The sequence below is a fragment of the Columba livia genome, chromosome 1, assembly GCF_036013475.1.
Source record: "Columba livia isolate bColLiv1 breed racing homer chromosome 1, bColLiv1.pat.W.v2, whole genome shotgun sequence".
Classification (NCBI taxonomy): domain Eukaryota; kingdom Metazoa; phylum Chordata; class Aves; order Columbiformes; family Columbidae; genus Columba; species Columba livia.
The window spans coordinates 122,411,005-122,433,034 of record NC_088602.1 but is presented as its reverse complement, the minus strand read 5'-3'; the positions used below and the strand labels follow the sequence as shown (position 1 = coordinate 122,433,034).

Sequence of the window (22,030 nt, the reverse complement as noted above, 5' to 3'; positions counted from 1 at the left end):
TTTAAACTGTATCCAGTCAGAGAATCTAATTCCCCAGCAGTTTAAAATACCTCTTGGAGGGTAAAAGCATCAGTTTTATTTTGGCAAGGACAAGATCATTGCAATAACACACATTACCATATTTAATTATCTGGTTAAAGTTGCCTGCAGATAAAGAGTACAAATTCTCAAGTGGATGCACTGTGACTAATCTTGAATATGGGTAAATTATGACAGGAAATAACAGTTAGTAGCTGCAAACCATGCAGTTAACTAAAATGGAAGTTGGAGAAGGAATAAAACTAACACTTTCTTTCAAGCTTAACTGCAGAACTTTTGATCTCCAAAAATGAGGACTGTACGGATTTGACATGGTTGAGTTCACTTTCTGCAGTCCCCCTCCTCTCCTTCCCTCCCTCTCTCTCTCTCAGATGTTGTAGCTGGAGGAGGTAGGGAAAGTAGTGTGTGCAATAGTACTAACAGTTGATTGCTACTTCACAGTCACTACTGTATTGGGCCATGCAACACATCTCAGAGAAAATGACCAAGCATGACCTAAGCTCTGTCTCTAGCTGGACAATTGTTTCTTCAGCTTCCCGATAGAAGATTGCATATACACTAAGCTGGTGCCTGGAAAATGAACACAAGGTGCCAGATGTCTCCAGGCATCTGCATAGAACAATCACCGCAAAACCAGTCCCTTGCTCTTTCACCAAGGTTTGATGAAAGGGTATTTGTTACTTCCATATGTGTTCTCCAGAATCAAATATTGAGTCAGTAGGGAGACATGCAAAGAAATTCCACCACTGAACAGTTTTACCCAATACCATTTTTAATGAAGATATGCAGGACATGTTTTATTCCATCAACACAGTTTTCAAGTTACAAGACTGAAGGCACAAATTTGTGGATCCATGATGCAAAATTTGACACTTTTGTGTAGACACCGGGGAAATTTGGTCTTCCGCATCCATAGCCCCAGCTAACAATGCCAGTCAAAAACCATTTTCCATCTCCATTGCTTTGACATGACAATGGTCCACCAGAATCACCCTAAAAAGAATACATTGAGTTGTCTGTGTTTACATTACAGATTATGAAAGCTGGGACAAAATTCCACATAATATATTTTGCCTGAGTAATTCCAACAGTGACTGTATCTTCCCACTCACACAGTTCAAACCATCAGGTAGTCAACAGCTCTTTTTTTTTTTAAGCAGATGGGATTGTATAGTTCTACCAAAATCTGCACTTTCACAAGAGAGAGAGCTAGCTTTCACTCTTTAGAGGCAATACTAATGATATTACAATTCATGGACTTGATTAAAAATTGACAGTTAACTGCCTAGCCTCAAACTTACAGCTAACTCCAAAATCTGCTACTTAATACGCATTTTCATCTATATACTACACATCTAAGGATTCAAAAAAAATAGTAAGCTTTTTTTTTAAAAAAAATTAACACTAAAATATAATTACAGTGTTTAATAATGATAACTTTCAAATTAAAACTAAGTCTTGTCCTCTAGTAGATACAAGCTAGTATTTAATTTTTAGGGACACATAATATCTTTTTAATTAGGGCAGTTAAAATGAAGTGTGTTATAGACTTCAAAGCTTTATAAGGCATGGCATAATTTCATAATACAGGACAATGTAATTAGTACTCTTCCTTTACATGGTATTCTTGTAGAAACATATTGGCAGACATCCAGATTAAAAAAAAAAAATGTAAAAAGTGTCACCATTTCAGGAAAAACCCTTGGGCCAAGCTTATACTTTCTTGTAAGACTGCTGTAGATCTGTAGATACAACCTCTCAGACATCTAGTGGCAAATTAAACACTAACAAAGCATTGGATACAATACAATAAAGGATTTCGAAAAGCAAAAACGTGAATTGGTCAAATTTAAATGTTTTGCAAAAAAAGTGCCTTCCTTCTAGATATATATTTTGTTAGAGCTAGCAAACTATTTGCTTTAACTTTACAGGGCCTTAGGATATTCAGGTTGGCAGGGACATCAGAAGATGATCCAAATGAAGTGACCTGCTGTTCAAAGTAGGATTATCTTGAGTTGCCTCACAAAATTGTTAAAGATTTAACTTAGAAGACATTTTTTTCAATCCTTAGCAATTAACATTTCACACTTGGAGAATCAAATTTTCAACACTTTTCTTTGATTTCTGGGACAAAAGTGGAACACCAGCATTTTCCACAAAACAGAAATCCCTTGTTTCACTCAAGTCTAACAACTGCTAGACACAGTCATACATCACTTGCCCTTACAGAAAGGAAGCCAAAACACCTGTAAATTATGCTTTTCCGTGGCTATATATGAGTGGACAGACATATAACTGGAGAAAAAAATCTCCAGTTAGTGAAAATTAAGCTTAATATAACTGGTCTCACCAATCTCTAAAAGGCAGCTGGTACATTATACTCCTCAGAAAGCCCTCAGACATTGCTTGCCTTGAGAGTCATTGTGGTCTCTCTCATTTTTATGAAGACCAGTAAAAGACAGAATGTCTTGAAGACGAACAATGAAAGGCAAGGTAAACTCTATTCAAAGTGTTTTAAGATACATACTTTGCACCCATCTCTTTTCCCGGACATTAGTCCAGCACAAAACATCCTAGCTGTGATGATCCCATATGTGGAATGACATAATGTTTGGTCAACAATTTCTACCTCTGCTTTCTGAAGAATTGCTGAGCCTTCATCATCTGGAAAACAAATTGAAAGAAGAATGATCCAGAGCATAGCATTTTACTCATCTATTAAAAGGCAAATGAAGAAATCTTCAGAAAACAACCACACTTACTTTTGACCTCCAAGTTATTCCAGATTCCAAACTAACTGCAACAGCACAGAAAACCTCTTAAATATCAGAAATTTATGTAATGTGATCTTGGTCCTTTGGTAGCACCAGATAGAATGACATAATAACTAGGGTCAGTTCTAACGCCTTTTGCAAAAGATGTCAAGGTTTCTTATTTTGTTCTCTTTTTATTTTTAAAAGGAAACATGATTTTATAAAGGTATTTGGATCATCACAAGACATATTTGCAATTAAGGTGGTATCTCTGAAGAGGGTGGATCCAAAATTTAAAGTATGAGTCAGAGTTACAGAATGCAAAATGCTCTTCTGGCAGCACAAAGAATTTGGAAATATTTCAGATCTGTCCCTCCCTGTCTAAAAATTTTCCTAAAATACCTCTTATCTGTAAAATACATACTCCTGAAAAATCAGAATTAAACTGAATTTCCCCCTCCTTTCAATAAAACAGATCTAATAATATCAGCAGGTGATCCTCTTAAAATCTGAATATAGCCAAGAAAACTTCACCAACATATTCATATATGCAAGTGCTGGTTTAAATCATGAAAGTTTGCTTCAGAATTTCATTAAGCTGATATGAAATAAAGTATACTTTAAAAATAGTGAAAAGGCTGATTTGGCAATCAACTTATATAAACCAATGAAGGGAGAAGAGGGGACCAGGGAAAAGAAATCCCTTCTTTCTTTTTGAGGCATCACATTTATTTTTCAAAAAATCAACTTTTAAATTGCATGAATGACTAACCAGTAGGCCAAAGAGGGACACTGCACCACACCACACATCTGTACCACCATCCTTTTCTGGTAAGGAAAGGCCATGAGAGGGACCAAAGGTACCAGCATTTGCACTACAGAATGAGGACAAGATGGTGGAAGGGCCAGGTCTAACCCTGCCATGAAGCAGCCTGCCATCACAGGGGTAACCATTTTGTCAATGGGGTGGCCATTTTGTCAATGGGGTGGTCATTTTGTTAAGCCACACTCTGAGGACTGAGCTGGCACCTCATATCTGGGGTCACTGCCACAGGGCTGTTCAGCCTACAGAGGCTGAAGGCAAGAGGAGGGAGTTGTTGCAGCAAGCAGCAAAGGGTCCATTTAGGCACGCTAACACCTCCAAGAGCCACAAAGGGGAAAAATATTACCGTGTTATTGCAGAGTAAGTGTAGCTCCCTGCAAATCTTAGCCAACAACACAAGCATATGGGATTTCCAGGCCCACAAGACCAGCAGCCAGTTTTCCTGAGCATGTGACAGTGTGTGCGTGCAGGAACTTATCTCTGTAGGACAGTAAACTCAAAACATTATGATTTTCTACAAAACTCAACCATGCAACAATAGCAGATGTTCTGCACACACCCCCAGAGCTGTGAAGACTGCTATTTACCTGGGAACAAAATAAGCTCAATTGAAGCTATGAAACTCACCCATTTCTTGCTTTTGGCCCCAACCTGTTATCCAGCACTTGTCACCGCTGCGGACTTTGTGTGAAAAGGGAGGAATGCAGATTGGCTGGATGACATGGCTCATGGTGTCTGGCCATGGCTTGCTCAGCTGCAGCAGCGCAATGTCGTAGTCGTAGTTTCTGCTGTTGTAGTATTCGTGGACAATGATCCGTCTCACCGCAGATACAAACTTTGCACGGCCTTGCGTTTGCATCCCCAGGTAAGCACGCCATGATCTGGGGTCAGCCAGCCTGGTTGGAAGCAAACAAACAAGCTATCTCTATAAAAAGTGCCACAAAACACCCCACAGTTGCAGGGCAGGTGACATATAAAAGCACATACCACCTCAGTGTGGTTCAAATTCTGGAAGCTAAAGGTGTATGGGGATGCTAGTGATGTCTTGGACAAAGTTAGGAGGAAGACTGCTTACTTGCTCCCTTGAAAGCAGTGAGCTGCAGACACAAGCCATTCTTTTGATATCACTGATGCCCCACAGTAAGCAGCTCCCACAAAATGGAGGCTGACCTGCCAGGGCCATTCACCTTCCTCAGTGTTCGTGCCACCCACAATACGAGAGATGGGGTTGCTGCTCTTGCTGCTGCCACAACCTGCAAAGGATATTTCAGGTTATAAGCTCCATCCTCAGTGCTTTCCCTTAAGGAGAGTGCTTCCCACATAGGACATGAAAGAATCTTGCACTTTGAAATGTTTTAATCTATGTCCTCACCCTACTCCAATCAGAAACTTTCTCTATTTGCCTACTCAATTCCTGAGACAGGAGGTGACTCCATAAAAAAGACGCACTGGCCTAAGAAATTCAATAAGTTTTGGTTTTGGTTCTGCTGCAGAAATTGGCCTCTAAATATTTATTGTGTCAGAAATGTCAAAGGATCTCTTTTTGATCATAGAATCATTTTACTTGGAAGAAACCCTCAGGATCATTGAGTCCAAACATAACCTAACTTAGCTCTAGAGTCAGCCCTGAACAAAAGGAGTCCATCGGGAAGGAAGGAAGGAAGGAAGTTCAGTGTCATCAGGACACTTATTTCTTGCCAAAACAGTGGGAACAAAACCAGAAAAAGGTTTATAGTATCAGCCATATATGTGGAGTTTAGTAATATATTACTTCAGAAACCAGATGGTCCAATCATTAATTTGCATGGAAACAACTGAAAGTCTGAAAATGTTATATATTCCTAAATCACAGGTGAAGTAGTCATGTCTCAGCACAAAAAGCTGCATACTGTAACTTGAAGAGCAATGGAAAAAGACCCCTTTGTAGGGTCTCATGCCCATCCCTAGTGCATGCACATAAAGCCTCTGCACAGGAGTTTCAGTCCCACACTCCCACATGCAGGTGTTAATACTTCTGGGCACTTTCCAGCACTCAGCCAAAGACTCAAAAGCATTATTACTGTCTACAAGCAGAGCTAGGCATATAGCTAATATTTTAAGATATCTGACTGTATCCAACGCAGGTGCTGGCAGATTCGACATACAGATAGCATGTCAGAAACTGCTGAGGGCTGGACAAGATACCCAAGAACATTCAGTTTGAGCAACCAATTTAACCCCACTTTTATTGCTGCTACAGTAACAATCACCTGTTCACTTTACAGGATATCAAACTGAAAACCTTGTACAGAGGTTACTTCAGGAAGATATGAGGCTAGAATCTAGCTTGATCCTATGCAATATTGGGGTCTTCACTATCCAGAAGACACAACAAAGTGGAAGTTTTGTGGCTTTTATCTCTTAGCAGCCATGTCACTCCTGAGGTCCAAATACAGTTTGTCTCCAATAGAAGTAGCTGACACTGCTGTGAGCAATAAAAATGCTGCCTTGTCAGCTAGCCAAGTTCACTCTGCAATTAAACCTGCTCCTTAACATAGTCACAGTAATCATTACAGCTAAGACTCCCCATAACAGTAAGCTCACCCTCCTGCGAGAACTTAAGAAATTCTGCAACCAGACTTGAAGTAAACTGATAGCTGTTCATTACCTCACCATCACTATCACAAAATAAAAACTCAATACTCGCTACATGAGTTGTACCCACTCCAAAACAGGAAGAAATAAAGAGCTTTATTGTGTAAAAAGTTCAAAAAGATGAACATTTGAGAGGGACTTACTGCAGCTGCTTTCATCACTTCCATCAGTACAGTCCACAGTCCCATCACACTTTGCATTTTGTTTCCTAATGCAAATGTTATTCCTACACTTGAATGTGTGGTTGGTGCAAGGAATACCTGAAATGGTTGTGAGGAAAAAAAAAAGTCTATTGGCTCAACTTAACACTTGAACACGTGTCTGCACAGATAAAAGATTTATACATGTACTAATAGATAGGAGGGAACACAGCAAAGAGCTCTTTGGCTGGGATGCCTTAAACCAATGTCTAAATAGAATAAACTATTCAAGTAGAACTGCATCTATACTAAGCCTTTCATCAGGTTGATGAAAGGTCTGAATAAAGGTTTCCTCCCATCCTTTCCCATAGCCCTAATGAACACAGATACAGTAGCAAAACCTAGTGAAAACTTGAAGCAAGTGTTAGGCTAGAAAGAGAAAACATCCAGTATTCCGGAAAGAAGACCTCCTTTATATTTCAGTATTAAACATTAATTGAAAGATAGCAGTGAAAGCAGTCTTGCCCACTGCATTCATTTAAACTGCAGCCCGACCTTGGCATTTCCCTGTTTCCCTGTGGCTCTCAATAAACAAGGCTGCTGAAACCCAGTGTGTCTTGTCAACACACAGAAGTACCTTGTAACCATTTACACAGACTTTCTAGTCAAGCAGGTCAAAAAATATTACTTTTCTTTAAAAAAGTTCTTGTATCAGTTCCCAGTTGTGCTCCATTTCATATGTCATGATGTCCATTTATTCTAAAAAGTTATGGCTGACTCAAAACTTTTATGTGCCTAATGCTAAATTTATAGCTTCCATAGCATTTTAAACAACCTTACGACCCTGAAAACTGCCGCAGAGTAACTATCATTTTAATAGTTATTTTACAGATGGTAAAACAGATCCAGGAAATAATTTGCACAGATTATGCTTTAAAGAGATAAAATCTAGGAGTCAAGCTTTAAATCCCTAGATCCCCATCCTCCACCCAGAGTGCTTAAGTCTTTTGCCAGGATTTTTCCAAAACAGATGTTCATGAGCTCATTAAAAAGAAACAGTTTAAATTAATAGTGGCTTCTTTCCAAGCTTATGAGAAAACTGAACAGAATTATATAGCCTGAGTCAGATTTGGTAGTGCCTCTTAACTCTTTGAATACGACATCCATTATCCAAGTCAGGATTGGATAGATGACAGAAGAGAGAAAAAAAAATCAAGAGAGTAGCCTTACTGTGGGTGCAGTTCTGCTCATCTTTTCCATTCTCACAGTCACTTATTCCATCGCAGACAAGCAGGTTATCCTGTATTGCGAAGCTGGAGTTACAGTTCCACCCAGGGACAACTTTAAAAACATAAATCAAATCAGCTACAGAAGCGTGCTTGTAATGCCAACACTACCCTTCTGACTATGCCCCCATACCACTTTTATAGCTTTACTGCACAGTATAGGGATAAGTGTGAGTGTCACATTATGCATGGAGAAAATAAAGCACAGAGGAGTTAAGTGGCCCACTTCGCACATTGCCCCACGTGGAGCGGCCCAAGTTCTAACCCTCTTTCAGCATGGGCATATATTATCACTCTCATCTACTGTATGCACAATTATCATTCCCCCATAAAAATAAAATGAAATAAATAATCTCAAAATAGAACAGAATTTTATGATTACTAGTATTTATCACATGAGGAAAAACTAAAATATAGCCTATTACAGCTATTTTTGCACAGCTAACTTTATTCCTTGTGCTTTCCAGTGCTAAACCATGTTCATTCTTAGTTTCATGGCTTTCTCGTTAACTATTAATTAAGCACTCAGGAGACTGACTGATAGTCTGTACCTGGGGATACAAAGGAAGCTGGAAACATTTTTTTTTCCCCCTAAAAAAAAAATTCCCCCTGTTTCAGATGTCTTCTAAGACTAGAGAGTACATTCATTGGATTTTCCAGTCAAGATGTCAAGTGAGTGAATACAAACCACAAAAGAGCTCATCGCTTCCATCGAAGCAGTGGTTTATCCCATCACAGCGCTGCGTCTGCTGGATACATAAACCAGTAGAACACTTGAAATGTTCAGGTGGACATGCTGGAGGTAATAAATAAATAAATAAATAAATCCTTAAATATTGCCTTTTCTCAAATATTGCCAGCTCATTTCAATTTACTGTCACTTATCTGTTACAAGAAATTATAAAGTTGATCTGAATTTAATAGTCTGTATGCATTGCCAGCACTCATTGAGTTCAGATGCTGAAAACCGTGATTTAAAAAAGAAGAAAAAAATCTCTAAATTTCAGCTGTTGCTGCAATATATACTGCAGGATCTACACTAGCACTGGGCAAAATCAGCCCATGTTTATGGCGTAACACAGAATGGCTTAGAAAGCCATCTCTTTTAAAGGATGGTCTCACTTTCAATAACCAATATCTGCAGCACTCTGCAACTTCAGTTAGCAACTTGTATTGGTGTGACTTGTGAATTACATAAATATTTGTCTTTTTAAATAAAATAACAAAGTTACCATATTTTTACATACTCATATACATTACATACACATATATGCAATGCATAAAATTTCTCTAATGTGATAACTAGCTATGACTAGAATCCATTGCTTCTCTACTATTTTAACAGCATGAATATGTAAGATTAACACAGTGGAAAAAGATAACTGGAAACAGTTGTCTGTTTCAGGACTTGAAAAAAACCTCACAGTCCATAGGCAGTTTTATCAACATTTTAAGATGATTTTTCAGCTCTGGTTTCTACACCCACGTAAATTATTTAAACTCATGAAAACACTGGAGTAAGCAGTTGGTTATTTGGTAGTGTCTGTTCATTATCTGGAAGTCTTTGCAGTAACAGAAACACTGCAAACAAAACCTTGGGAGTGAAAACAAGCAGGAATAGCAGATTTCAAGTGGCTGCACCCTGGCCATAGCCATGCGGGAAGCTTTAAGGACAAGGCAGAAGAGAGCAGACTGTGAGTGTACAGGAAACCAGAGCACGCTGTGCATGTCCACAAACCTTAGCTGCACAGCCTTGAGGAGCTAGAAAAGGCTCTTTGTTTGTGAGTCACCTGGATTTAATAAGATTAGAAAAAGACACGAACAAAACCCCAACAAGTAATTTCCTGTGTAAACCTAATTAAGTTTGCTGAACCTGAAAAATGCTGGTTTGCAGTTCTGAAATGCAAAGACGGGTTGAAAAAAAAGATAAAATCCTTCTTACGCTGGCTGATGTTATAGCTGCCATACTCCACCAGAAGTGGCTTCTCCGAGACCTTCGAGCTGCACTGAAGCTCGATGTTGCCAGCAGAACTTGCAATGTGGAAGACTGTTTGGTGATCAACATAGTAACCGCAGTACCTAAAAGGGTTCAATAGAGTTCTAGAGCAGCCTTCACATCAAATTGCCTTACATACAATTCAAATGTCAACATCACTGAAAATCTTCAATACAGTTATCTGCCATACTTTAATTAAGAACTAAAATCTGAAACAGTACTCAAATTACCCAAAATGGTGGTCATAATCTTTCATCACCCCACACATCCAAGCAGAATGTTTTGCCAGAAGGTCTAGAGGAGCAGAGATGTAATGAAGAGATTTGTCAAGAGAAACATGGGTACTTTTGTCATCACTTCCAATATCTGTTCCCAAAAGACTTGGATTTTTGGGAACACTAAAGTAAATTTGGTGGGAGGTGAAATGCCAGCACAGTGAAGAGTAAATTTAGCTGCTCTGATTTTGAGAATTGCCCCTAAAGTGTGCACAAAGGCACTGGGATAAAATTGGTCCAACATCTTTGGAGACAGAGGGGAATAGATTTATGGAAAAATCAAATTATTTCTAAGTAGTCACACAGCTTTCATCCACCATTAGAATTCTGTAATTTTACCTTTGAAGGTCATGTCTTCAAATAACTACTTTAGATGAAAAAAAAAAATCCCTTCTTTGTGTATTGACTTTAAGCTGCCATTTTGGCAAAGAGCTTCCTTGGACTTCTGCCCAGGTGCCACTTAACTCAGAGAAACCTACATACTCCCTGATGCCAACAAACATCTAATCTATTATTGGTAATGGATTCCTATTGCCCCTCTCACTAAAGATGCCAAATATGTTGCAATTGGCATTTATATGCTACTCTAGCTGGGGAAGAAAAAAAAAAATCACCAACCAAAACTCAACTCTTTAACAGGGAAAGTTTGTTGAATTAAGCTTTAAAAATATGGGACAGTTTTAAAAGTAGTAAACCAGTGAAAACTGATAGTACAGGTTATTCTGGAAGTAGAAATAAGGACCTTCTCTTCTGTTCCACTAACACTCCCTAAAAATGCAGCTTTTATGTGAAAAACACCTGGCTTTAAGACTCCTGTCGAGAAAGGTACTTATCAGTCTAAACAGATTTAAGAGCAGAAGGAGTTGTATTGATTTTTAGCACACTTGGCACAAACATTTGCTTGACAGTGGTTCCATGGGTATAGGTGTTGCCTGGTGTCCTGTGCACCCCACTGAAGCATGCCATAGGAATGGCCATGCTCATTCATATGTTTCCTTATGTGCTTTATTTCATGCTATGAAATTGAAACATCCTTTTAAGACATCTAGAAGATTCTGTTCCAGCAATGTGGGAAAAAAAAATAAAATAAAAAAACAATTTTTAAAAATAGACTCTTATTTATCCTGAAAACAGATGCAAAAAAAAAAAAAAAAAAAAAAACAAAACACAACCACTAATTTTACAGCTTTCTATTATAGTAAAGTTCACTGTTTAAAAAAAAAACAACAAACCTATTAGGGCTGAGAATGAAAACTTCCTGCTACAGGAAGTCATCTTCTCACTCATTTTAGTGTCCCGGTCATCAGTGTTCCCAACGTAAAACAGCCTGACAAAGTGCATAGCAAAATGCCACCTAACCATCTGATTCCCGCCAATTAGCCCACAGACATTTTCTACATTTCACCTTCTGTCGATGACATAGACAACTTCCCTCCAACAAGCCTTAGAACCATTTTAAACCAAACCAAACCAAACCAAACCAAACCAAACCAAACCAAACCAAACCAAACCAAACCAAACCAAACCAGTCTGCATTGACCATTTCTCAGCCACATAAATAAAAAACCAAAAACCTCATCTGCCAGAAGTAGAGGAAGCTCCTGCCCATCTGTGGAAGAGCTGAGACAGATACATCAAGGAAGCTGTCTCCTGTACACAGTGAGAAATGCCATATGTTTGTGAGATTTGTGAGACAGAGCTACAGATCCTTCTAGAGGTGTTTTACTAGCTATTTCCCCAGGTTCAGGGCAAATGAAGGTTGCAAGGCACCATCTGTAACTCTCTGCCATTGTACAGAGAGAAACTAATTAAGGGGATACTGTCCAATCTGTTGAAACAGGGAGTAGTAGGTGTTTTCAGGGGATGAGTAGATACATGCATCCTGTAGCAGAGACAATGGGATGTTGGACCACCAGCTTTAATAAAAATAAAACACTAGCAACCTCTTTGTTCACGTAAACCTCTGATGGTCTCCCCACAGGGACTCGCTGTTATTTCCGGCTATGAGAATTTCAGCAAAAGCAGTTCAGCAGCTGTAACTCCTCTGACGAGGCAGTGGAACATTCGTGTGCCCACTGGAAGAAAGACAAGGAAGACCTACATGGTTGCATTCAGTGTCTCTGGTTAGCAAATGTTGTTCCTAGAGGTCTGAAGGCACCTTAACTGCACCACCTTCAAGGCAGCAACCTATTTACCAACATCATCCTCCTGAAGCTTCTTAACCCTTTTTACCTAAGACTGCAGAATATGCATGCTACAAGATGCAATTGCAGGAAGCTGAAAAGGTGGAGTTCTGCCCATTTCATTAACTATTAAAATTTTTGGGAAAAAAAGAAATCAAATATAATTTTTTTTGTGTGTTTAAATAATTTTTTTTCAACAGATAGTAGACATAGAACAGAAAAACACAGAGGTTCAAAAGCTTTATTTTCAGTGAAAAACACACTTTCAAAGAAAACTTTGTCTTAGTCTACTGTATCATCAGCAATCTGCAATAGAAATCAAGAGCATGTGTTCTTGTGTGGTACTTAAAAGGTAACCCAAAGTGCATTTCTAAGGGTCATACTCTGACATTTGATTCTGTGGAATGTATAATTGGTAGGCTTATTTAAAGGCTGCTCTTTCACATAGAGAATCCTTATGATATGTTACATTATGAACGCATCTTTTTTTTTTTTCCTTCAGATTTTGCTTTTATTTGATTAATAACTTAGCCATCCCTAATATCTCATATCATTCCAATTGTGTCATAAAAAGATCACCAAGAAAACCCATAAACACACCAAATGTTGTCTGTTTTGACAGATATTTTTAGTTCAGCAGCCAGTTTCCATCAAGCCACCATTTTAGGAGCTTCAGACAAATTGAATTTTCTCCATAGAAGCACAACATGGTGTTAAAGAATAAAGTTTTTTTCTCCCCTCTGTAATTCTTTCAGTTACACTTCTGAAGTCCTGAGTAACTTCACTTAGTTTCAGCAGTGAATTCCAAAATTCAGTTTCGAGTCTAATCTTACTAAGGTTTCCATTTGAACAATTTTTTAAAAAACTTTTTAAAAATTCCAATATCCTAAATCTAACCTTGCCTCATCATCCAGTGATTGAAAGATGACTTAAAAAACTGAAGAAAAAAAATGGGGGGACAATGGAGATGGGAAAGTAGCAGTATTTCAATTAGAAAATAGCAGCAATATTCCAATAAGAAACGTTTAAGAAATACGGTGGTACCTTGGCAGCCAATCTGTGAGGCTTCTCTTTCAAGAGGCAGTGACTGGAATGTGGAAGCAGTTACTCTTCTATTTGCAATAATCTCATTGTAGTAGCTTTCACTGAGAAGTTAATTAGGTTCTGTGTCCTCATGAGCAATCATAGAATTAAGTTACACTTAAAAGGGTTTTAACAGACCTTGTTCAACGCTCCCAGAAAACCCCAAATTATTTTAGGGTTCACAGAACATCTGCCTTCACACAACTCTTTCCATTCCTTTTTCTCAAAAAAGTACCAAAGGCTCTTGTTTTCATCTTTCTGGTACTTTTCAAAAGAAATATATATATATATATATGTATACTTTACAAAGATTCAGTTACATCATCAGCCAAAGTGAAAGAATGGTAAGAGACACTAGTGAAGTACCTCTGCCTTTTTGGAAATTTTCTGAGTAAACTGCAGTAGTGATGGGAAGATTTATTTTGGTAATGTTACTTTAATAACCCGTGCAAAAATACTTACATGTGTTCATTAATTTTCCACCATCCTCGCTCACAGCCTTTAATATTCTTCTCACTGATGGTATAGTTATGAAACTTCAGAGCTATACCGAGGCCCTTCTGTGGAGTCTGTGCAAGAAAGACAGTGCAAGCAGTCTTCTTTTTCCTTTTGTGGACACAGTCCACAACAGTCTTCAGACTTACACCTCTGCAATTTTGATGCTTGGCAATGCCACGGTCTGGGAGCTGTGCTGACTGCCAGCTCCACAGCCAGCACTTGAGACACCTGCCAACTATTCAGCCTGGAGTAAAAGCAAAGGCTGGCAAAGCCCCACCGCAGCTGCAGGCTTTCTCCCTTTCTAGCCAACAGTCCTTTCATCTTCAAAAAGTCACTGGCCATAGAAAGCAGCTTTTGTGTCAAGATCAAAGCTCCCAAACACATCCAAATTCACTTGTGTAGGGACACACAGCCCCGGTGGATTGCTAGCTAGGATATGGCACTGAATACCTGTGTCATCTTTGTAATACTAGGAGTTATTTCTCCCACAATATTGCAGTCTTCTGTGGGTGCCTGCTCAGCCAAGCATTCTTTAGGATTTTACAAAAGATATTTAAGCGTGACAGTATCATGAGGTTTCATAGTTAGTTAGAATTTCCTTTATTAAAAGGAACAGAAACTTTTTGCAAGACAAAAGAGTGTTCCTTTAAAAACAAAGGCTAGTTTGCGACAAGAATCCAGAAACTGCGATTTTTCTCCTTCTCTAAAAGAAAACAATTTGGGAAATGAGGGAAATTTCAGCATTGAACTACTGGGAAATTAAACTGTCTTGAGAAATAAGTATTAGGGGTTGCCCGTGTGAAGTGTACAGAAACTTTTTCCTCAGTAGTCCAGGGTGAATCAGAGACTTGAAGTTTAGCAAAAAAGTAATCTCCTTGGCTTTCTAGAAGAGGAAGAGGTCATGGCTAGCTGGTCTCCATCCAGACTGGTGTGATTCAATGTGGGCAACCACTAGCCTAACTACATGTATGTAACACCAGCAGCAAGATGGGTAAACAGTGGACTGCATCGTATCCATTGCCATATTCTTTAGAGAGGAAAACACTGAATGGCAAACCATAAATCAAATATCATATTTTAGAAGCATCAATAGGGAAACACTAATGTCATCAGACAAGACATGACAAAACTCTCATAAACTGATATAAACTTTCAGTCATTTGCTTTTAGGAAAGTACCTGAAAAGATGCAGAAAAAGGCTATCAAGGACAAAAGAGTCTGTGGGATTGTGCTGATTGTACAGACCATCTTAGAAGACAAAAAATCAATTTATTAAGCGTAACAAAATTGACTAAAAAGAAATATCAGAGAAGCAGCAGTAATAATTATGTTGGAGTAGTCTTTTGTACATACTTTTTTCCCCAAATTTTTGGGAGTGGGAATAGGGGAATTAGGTAAAGTCTTACATCCTCTGCTGTGAAATAATTCTGCAGGATAAACATCAAAACTTAGCTCTTCACCTTTGTAACAGGACAACTTAGGAACAATGTTCTCATTGTTACAAGTGCACAGGGGAAAACAAAACAAAACACTACACCTGAGCACAGCCAGCTATTCAGCCATGTCATTTCTATGAAGTGCCACATCCATAAGGATGCAGGTTACTCCCTACACAATTGTTTCTGCTCTGCTTACAGGCTTTGTGTGCCCAAAACAAGCAACAGTGCCTAAGAGAGAAAGACATTTATGTTACCTGGAAGTTCCATGCACAAAGACATTTTGGAGGATAATAGCTTGGGTAATAGGGACTTGTAATTCTCCCTTCATAGCCAATTTTCTCTTTTGTCACTATTGCTTTTCCACACTCTAAAAAAAAAAAAAAAAAAAAAAAAAAAAAGAAAAGAAAAGAAAGAGGTAAAAATTGGTAAACTTTAATATATTTCCAGCAAAGCTGTTCAGTGGGCTAAGCATCCAAATTTATCAAAACTCTTTCACTGCAAAACAGGGCATCTTAGGAATTACATTTCTCTGGGTTTAAGCTGTAAAAAGTTACCCTTCCCAATGATACAGACAGATAAGGGATGTAAAAGTCTAGGAATGCTTGCTGGGCTCTGCAGGACCAGGAGAAAACAGGAGACCAGGAGAAGTTTGTACTAGTTATTTCACTCAATGCAGTGCTGCAAACAAGTCTCAGACAAGTGCTGCACGCGAATACACCCACGCTGCAGTAGCACATGAGGATCTACAGTCATAAAATGCAGCCAGTTAGAAAAGAAATGGACAACGTGCTAACCTAATCAACCTCCTTGAAACTAAAACTTTCTTTTATGACTACTGAACGGATTTAGAGAAGCCATTAAAAAGAAAACACATGCACAAAAAAAAGAAAACACAGACCTCAATCTAAACCAACAAGGCAAACAAAAATAACAGCCTTGAATTTAAAATTACTTGTGATGGAGAATTCATCACATGCTTTTATGATGGTATTTTTGTGCTTAATTACTCTAAACACGGAAAGTACGCAGCATCTTTCTGAGCAGCTTGAATTTCCTTTCATTGGGTTATGTTGGGTTTTTCTCCTTCTGCTCCTGGCATGATGTTCCTTGTACTATTTGTGATTACGATTTAACCCCTTCTTTAAGCTTAAAGCACTTAAAAAGCAGATTATGGACTTGATACACAAACGTGACTGACTCCTTCGTGTTAATGAGGACAGAGCTACTGAAGTTTTATTTCCTGAAAGCAGTTTTCAGTGCTGAACTTCTTCCACCTTTACAGTCACCACTGTATCCCAAACCAGGAGAGAGGCCAGAGCAGTGCGACACCTGGAATAACAACTCCATCTACTGGTACATTGCAGTCCTGACCAATTGGATTTAGTCAGTGCTGGTTTCAGCCTTCTACTTTCTTGTTTCACTTAAAAACTGCTAATCTGTACAGATTAAATTGCCCAAGTGGAAGACAGACACTCAGTAAGATGCAGAGGAAATGAAGGAGACAGCCATGTAGAAAAAAAGAAACTGGGATACAGGAGTCATTTATCCATAGGCAGGAAAATGACAAGATGCTTCAGGATTTTAGGCAGAAAATAATAAACACATTTCCAAACACAGAAGAAACCTACTTTCTTGTGTAATGACCTCAAAATATCCATGGAATTCCTTCTGTTCTTTTATTTGTGCTGCCTTAAACATTACCAGCATGAGATTATTTGTGGACACAAGTGACACCAATGAATCAGCTGGTTCACAAGCTCTGAGGGGGTAGAAAGGAGAATATATACATGAGCCATTGGTTAAAATAATTTAAAATAAATAAATAAATAAATAAATAAATAAATAAATAAAAGCCCACGCCAAACACTTTGCTCTCATTTCGTGCATGAATTTTCCACTGGTGCAGAGCTTACCTACTTCAAAGAGTTCTAGAATGTCCATGCTCTTAAACACAGAAGTACCTGTTACAAGGCTAGTTAAATTGTAGACATGAAAACAAAGATGGAACGGTTAGCTCTATGAGATAATACTGACTTTCAGCCTTCACTCCAAGTAAAAAGGAATGAAGCCAATAGTAAAGAAAGGCTTGTAGAAACAGAAAAACTATTTTCTTAGACCAACAGATTTAGCTTGTAATTGAGGAGTGGGAAAAACAAGCCAGTTATTCTTCAGATCAGAAATGAAGAATCTGGACCAATCAACATCTCATTAAAAAAAGAAAAGTTGAAATGTTACTTTCCATATGCATTACCTATCAGACATCCTCTACAGATACTATGAAATAAGCGAACACTACCTGCTGTTTTATAGACAAGTCAGTGATTCAGATTAGTAGAGGACAGCTCTCAAAGAGGACTGAAAAGCCAATGCTCTTTCCAATGTTCTTTTTTGAGACTTATACACACACTGACAGGCCAGAGAAAAGGATTCCAGGGGTCAAAACACTGAGCTCTTCACCTGCTCGATGGAGGTGCTGTCTTCACCTTTTGGTCTGTCAGAGCCCTGTGGAATTAGTTACCAGGAATTTCAAACAAAAAAATCCCCAAGCAAGCATACTGGATCATTAAAGAGAGGTTAATAATTAAAAACAAAACAACAACAAAAAAATAAGGCCACATCCCTCAACTCATCACAGTTTCAACTCCAGATTTTTGTAACCCTCTAAACTACTCAAGAAGAGCAGCCAAAAAAAAAAGCACTGAACTGGCGAGCAGCAGTAATTATACAAGAGAGACTTTTATAACTTTAGTCTTCATATGAAGAGCACCAACCTTCTTATGGAAGAAGAGCTTGTTTAGGGGAGGAAATGTTGAAGTTTTTCTTTTAGTTAGTGTCTGTTTCTGCATAAGAAACAAAAAATTCCGCCCAGTAATGTGTGGACTTCTCATAGTTCTGTAGCTAGGTGAAGATGCACCCCAGTTGAAGAATAAAGGAGAATTTTAAGAATAATTTACTGTTTCTTTTATTAGTAAAATCAGCTTTTCTGCTTTTGTAAGAAAAAAGACATTGCCAGGTGTTATGATGTGTGTAATGCATGAAGATCAGAGTATTTTTAACAAAACGAAAACCAGCAAGTGCAGATGACAAGTCTTCAGAAAAAAAAAAAAGTAAATGAATTCTCAATGAAAATTTATACTCACCGGTACAGTATCTTATGTTTGATTGGCATCAGAGAGTCATAAATGGTTAGCGAGTCAGTGATGCAGTTATCTGCTTCAATCTGGAGGGATACTATTGAAAGACGAATAAGATGGCCCACGGATGCAATCAGCTTAAAGTAGCAGATCATTCCCCCTGAGGTAGTGTGGATATCCAGAGGAAAGTGCTCATGTAGGCGATCGGCATATAGATCATACATACAATTTGTTCCTGTGAAAATGCCACATTTTCAACACTGGACACTGACTTCAAAACTGTTAAATCCACATGGCATTAAAAAAAATCCTTAAAATTATTTTAAATTAAAACAACACATGAAAGCATATCTAAATCTAAAACCAAAGTTATCTGTGCCAGTTACTATTTTAATATTAGTTACAAGTTTGTGGTCAAAGGAAAAGTCTATTCATAAAACTACAGAGCATGGCAAACAGTGCTGTAAATAAGTCTTTGCAGTGTATATTCATTAAATCACCACCATTTTGTACAACAGGTATTTGCAGTTAACAACACTCTGTGTAGCCCCCTGGTAGATTACTTAAGTCAAATAATAGTTTGCTGGGAAATGTTAATCTATTTTCAAGGCATAAATCAACTGTTTGCCCCCAAAAATATTAAGATATTTATAATAAAATAAAAGCAAAATAAAAATCTGCCAACATGTCTATATTACTCTGAGATTTTTAGATTGTTGTTCGAATATCAGGGGTCTTGATATTTTACTGTGAAATGAGGTATAAGTGTTACCACTAAATTCAGGTTCATCAATTCCTTCATTTTGGAAGGGATGCTAGGATTTTCTCATTTAATGTCCTGCTCAAAGCAGGGTCAAAATTAATTCAGACTAGGACTTTGTCCTGTCAAATCTTGGAAATTTTGAAGCATCAGAAGTCACTATTAGAAACTGAAGTACTGTAAAATTGAATCAACACAGCCTACACAACACTAATAAAAAAAAGACGGAAAAAAAAAGATTGTGTCACAATTTAGATAAGAATAATAAGAAAATTACCCTACTTGCATTCAATTTTCCAATCAAACTGAAACAACTGTGACTTTTCAGTCAAATATACTGAGGTCTTTATTTCAATTCAATATTGCAGCTCACAGTCAGCAAAAAGCTTTGGGAGTTTTTTATTTGGTCATAGCTAAAACTCTTAATATAGCTCTTTGAGGGGTGAGAAGGAGGAAAAATGCAAACTAGGGAGAATAAGATCCACAGTATTTGCATTAGTTGCTGCCTATTGAAAAGACAAGTCTCTGAAATAGTTACCATCATGGAACACCAGTTAGAGCACTGTGAAAGTTCACTATCAATTGTTGACTCAAATTAAATCTTGGCCTCTTAACCACCAGTGATTCAAGACAGGAAGTGGCAGGCTTTGTCCAACTTCCATTTCTAATTTACAATGTTGAAACTAATGCTATGAATGTTTGTGAGCAATCTGTAAGGGTCAAATACCATTCAAGTGAATTACAGTTATAACTATTTAAAGCTTTGGTTGAGCCATTGTTCTTGCTTCTTCCTTCTTGTTCTTATCTCTTCACAATAACATTCTTTTTATAATAGTTATTTGTGCTTATTAACTCACCCTTGACAAAGTCAGCTTTGATCATAATCTTTAGAATTATGTGACTACCATTTCTGCTACGTAGTTAATGTGACATGCTCGCTGCTGGTATGGAGCACACTGCAAAAAATTGAGAGCTAGCTCTGGAACTAGAAGTAGCGCAAGCATACCAGCTTGAAACCACAGCTGGATACAGTCTTTACCCAAACAAGCCTTGCATAGCCAGATACCATGGCAAGGCAAGTCACCCACATTGGTTGAATCTCTACAAGTCTCTTCTCCAACACATTCTTCAATAAGTTTGCACTTCAGTGCTGTTCCTGAAGTAATAACTACTCCGAATTCAATACTCAGGCCTACTTAGAACTGAACCTGGAGAGAGGGGTCAAGGACAACAGGAAGAGCTTTTTCAAATATGTGTCAGATAAAACTAACACCAGAGGCAATGTAGGCCCACTGATGAACAAGGTGGGTGCCCTGGTGACAGAAGACACAGAGAAGGCAGAGCTACTGAACACCTTCTTTGTCTCTGTCTACCCTATCGGAAGCCGTCCTGAGGAGCCCCGTACCGCTGAGGCCCCAGAGGAAGGCAGGACAATGCAGGAGTCTGCCACGGTTGATGAGGACTGGGTTAGGGAGCAGTTAGGCAATCTGGACATCCATAAATCCATGAGTCCAGAAGGGATGCACCCACAGGTGCTGAGGGAGCTGGCTGAGGTCATTGCTGGACCACTCTCCATCATCTTTACCAAGTCTTGGGAAACGGGAGAGGTGCCTGAGGATTGGAGGAAAGCAAATGTCACTCCAGTCTTCAAAAAGGGCAAGAAGGAGGACCCAAGTAACTATAGACCAGTCAGCCTCACCTCCATCCCTGGGAAACTGATGGAACGTCTTATCCTTGGTGCCATCTCAAGGCATATTAGGGATAGGAGGGTCATTAGGGCCAGTCAACATGGCTTCACCCAAGGGTAAGTCATGCTTGACCAACCTCATAGCCTTCTATGAAGACATAACAAGAGGGATGGATGATGGCAGAGAGGTGGACGTGGTCTACCTTGACTTGAGTAAGGCATTTGACACAGTCTCCCACAGCATCCTCAAAGCTAAACTGAAGGAGTGCGGTCTGGATGATCAGGTAGTGAGGTGGACTGCAAACTGGATGAAGGGAAGAAGCCAGGGAGTCGTGGTCAATGTGACAGAGTCTAGTTGGAGGCCTGTATCTAGTGGAGTGCCTCAAGGGTCAGTACTGGGGCCTGTATTATTCAATATATTCATCAGTGATTTGGATGAGGGAATAGAGTGTACTATCAGCAAGTTTGCGGATGACACGAAGCTGGGAGGAGTGGCCGATACGCCAGAAGGCTGTGCTGCCATCCAGTGGGACCTGGACAGGCTGGAGAGTTGGGCGGGGAATAACCTAATGAAATTTAACAAGGGAAAGTGTAGAGTCTTACATCTGGGTAGGAACAACACCAGGTACAAACTGGAACACAAAAGGTTCCACTTAAATTTGAGAAGAAACTTCTTCTCAATGAGGGTGACAGAGCACTGGAAAAGGCTGCCCAGGGAGGTTGTGGAGTCTCCTACTCTGGAGGCATTCAAGACCTGCCTGGACGCCTTCCTGTGTAACCTCATCTAGGTGTTCCTGCTCTGGCAGGGGGATTGGACTAGATGATCTTTTGAGGTCCCTTCCAATCCCTAACATTCTGTGATTCTGTAATTCTGTAATAACTACATGAATCTTCATGCCAAATTGCTCTCAAAATACAAGCAAGCGATGCACTTTCCTTGTATGCTGCTGCATTAATATTTTCATATCTGCACCGTGTTTTGTATTCCTAAGCAGACACACCCAAGGGATCCCAAAAAATGAAACCGCACCAGTATGAGACTTCCTCAACTCCTGTGGCAATCCATGTTGTTGTTCTCCTGCAACTTTGTTGTATATCAGCACTATGCTTCTCATAGATATGACTTGCCACCTGTGGTTGACTACACTGTAGTGTAGTCTAGATGTCTACAAAACAGCAGCTCATTCCTCTCTCCTTGTGTGAAAGATACCATGTAAGTCCTAACAAAGCCTTAGTATCAATATTTATGATACATTCCACTCCTGATTTTCTTCTCTTTTAGGGACTGCACTCTGGGATA

The 22,030-nt window shown here is 38.9% G+C and overlaps 1 protein-coding gene across 1 annotated transcript in view; it reads right to left on the bottom strand.

The window, feature by feature from the left end:
* Positions 1–793: 793 nt before the first annotated feature.
* TMPRSS7 (transmembrane serine protease 7) overlaps positions 794–22,030 on the bottom strand; it is a 51,026-nt gene continuing 29,789 nt past the window's right edge. Inside the window, exons 9-20 of the mRNA XM_065076216.1 lie at positions 18,290–18,518; positions 16,778–16,908; positions 15,404–15,516; positions 13,675–13,781; positions 9,618–9,754; positions 8,364–8,471; positions 7,620–7,730; positions 6,393–6,509; positions 4,691–4,868; positions 4,243–4,511; positions 2,567–2,703; positions 794–1,032 (exon numbers count right to left, since the gene is read on the bottom strand). Coding sequence (XP_064932288.1) covers positions 862–1,032; positions 2,567–2,703; positions 4,243–4,511; positions 4,691–4,868; positions 6,393–6,509; positions 7,620–7,730; positions 8,364–8,471; positions 9,618–9,754; positions 13,675–13,781; positions 15,404–15,516; positions 16,778–16,908; positions 18,290–18,518 — 1,808 coding nt within the window. The 3' untranslated portion in view covers positions 794–861. The remainder of the gene's footprint in view (positions 1,033–2,566; positions 2,704–4,242; positions 4,512–4,690; positions 4,869–6,392; positions 6,510–7,619; positions 7,731–8,363; positions 8,472–9,617; positions 9,755–13,674; positions 13,782–15,403; positions 15,517–16,777; positions 16,909–18,289; positions 18,519–22,030) is intronic.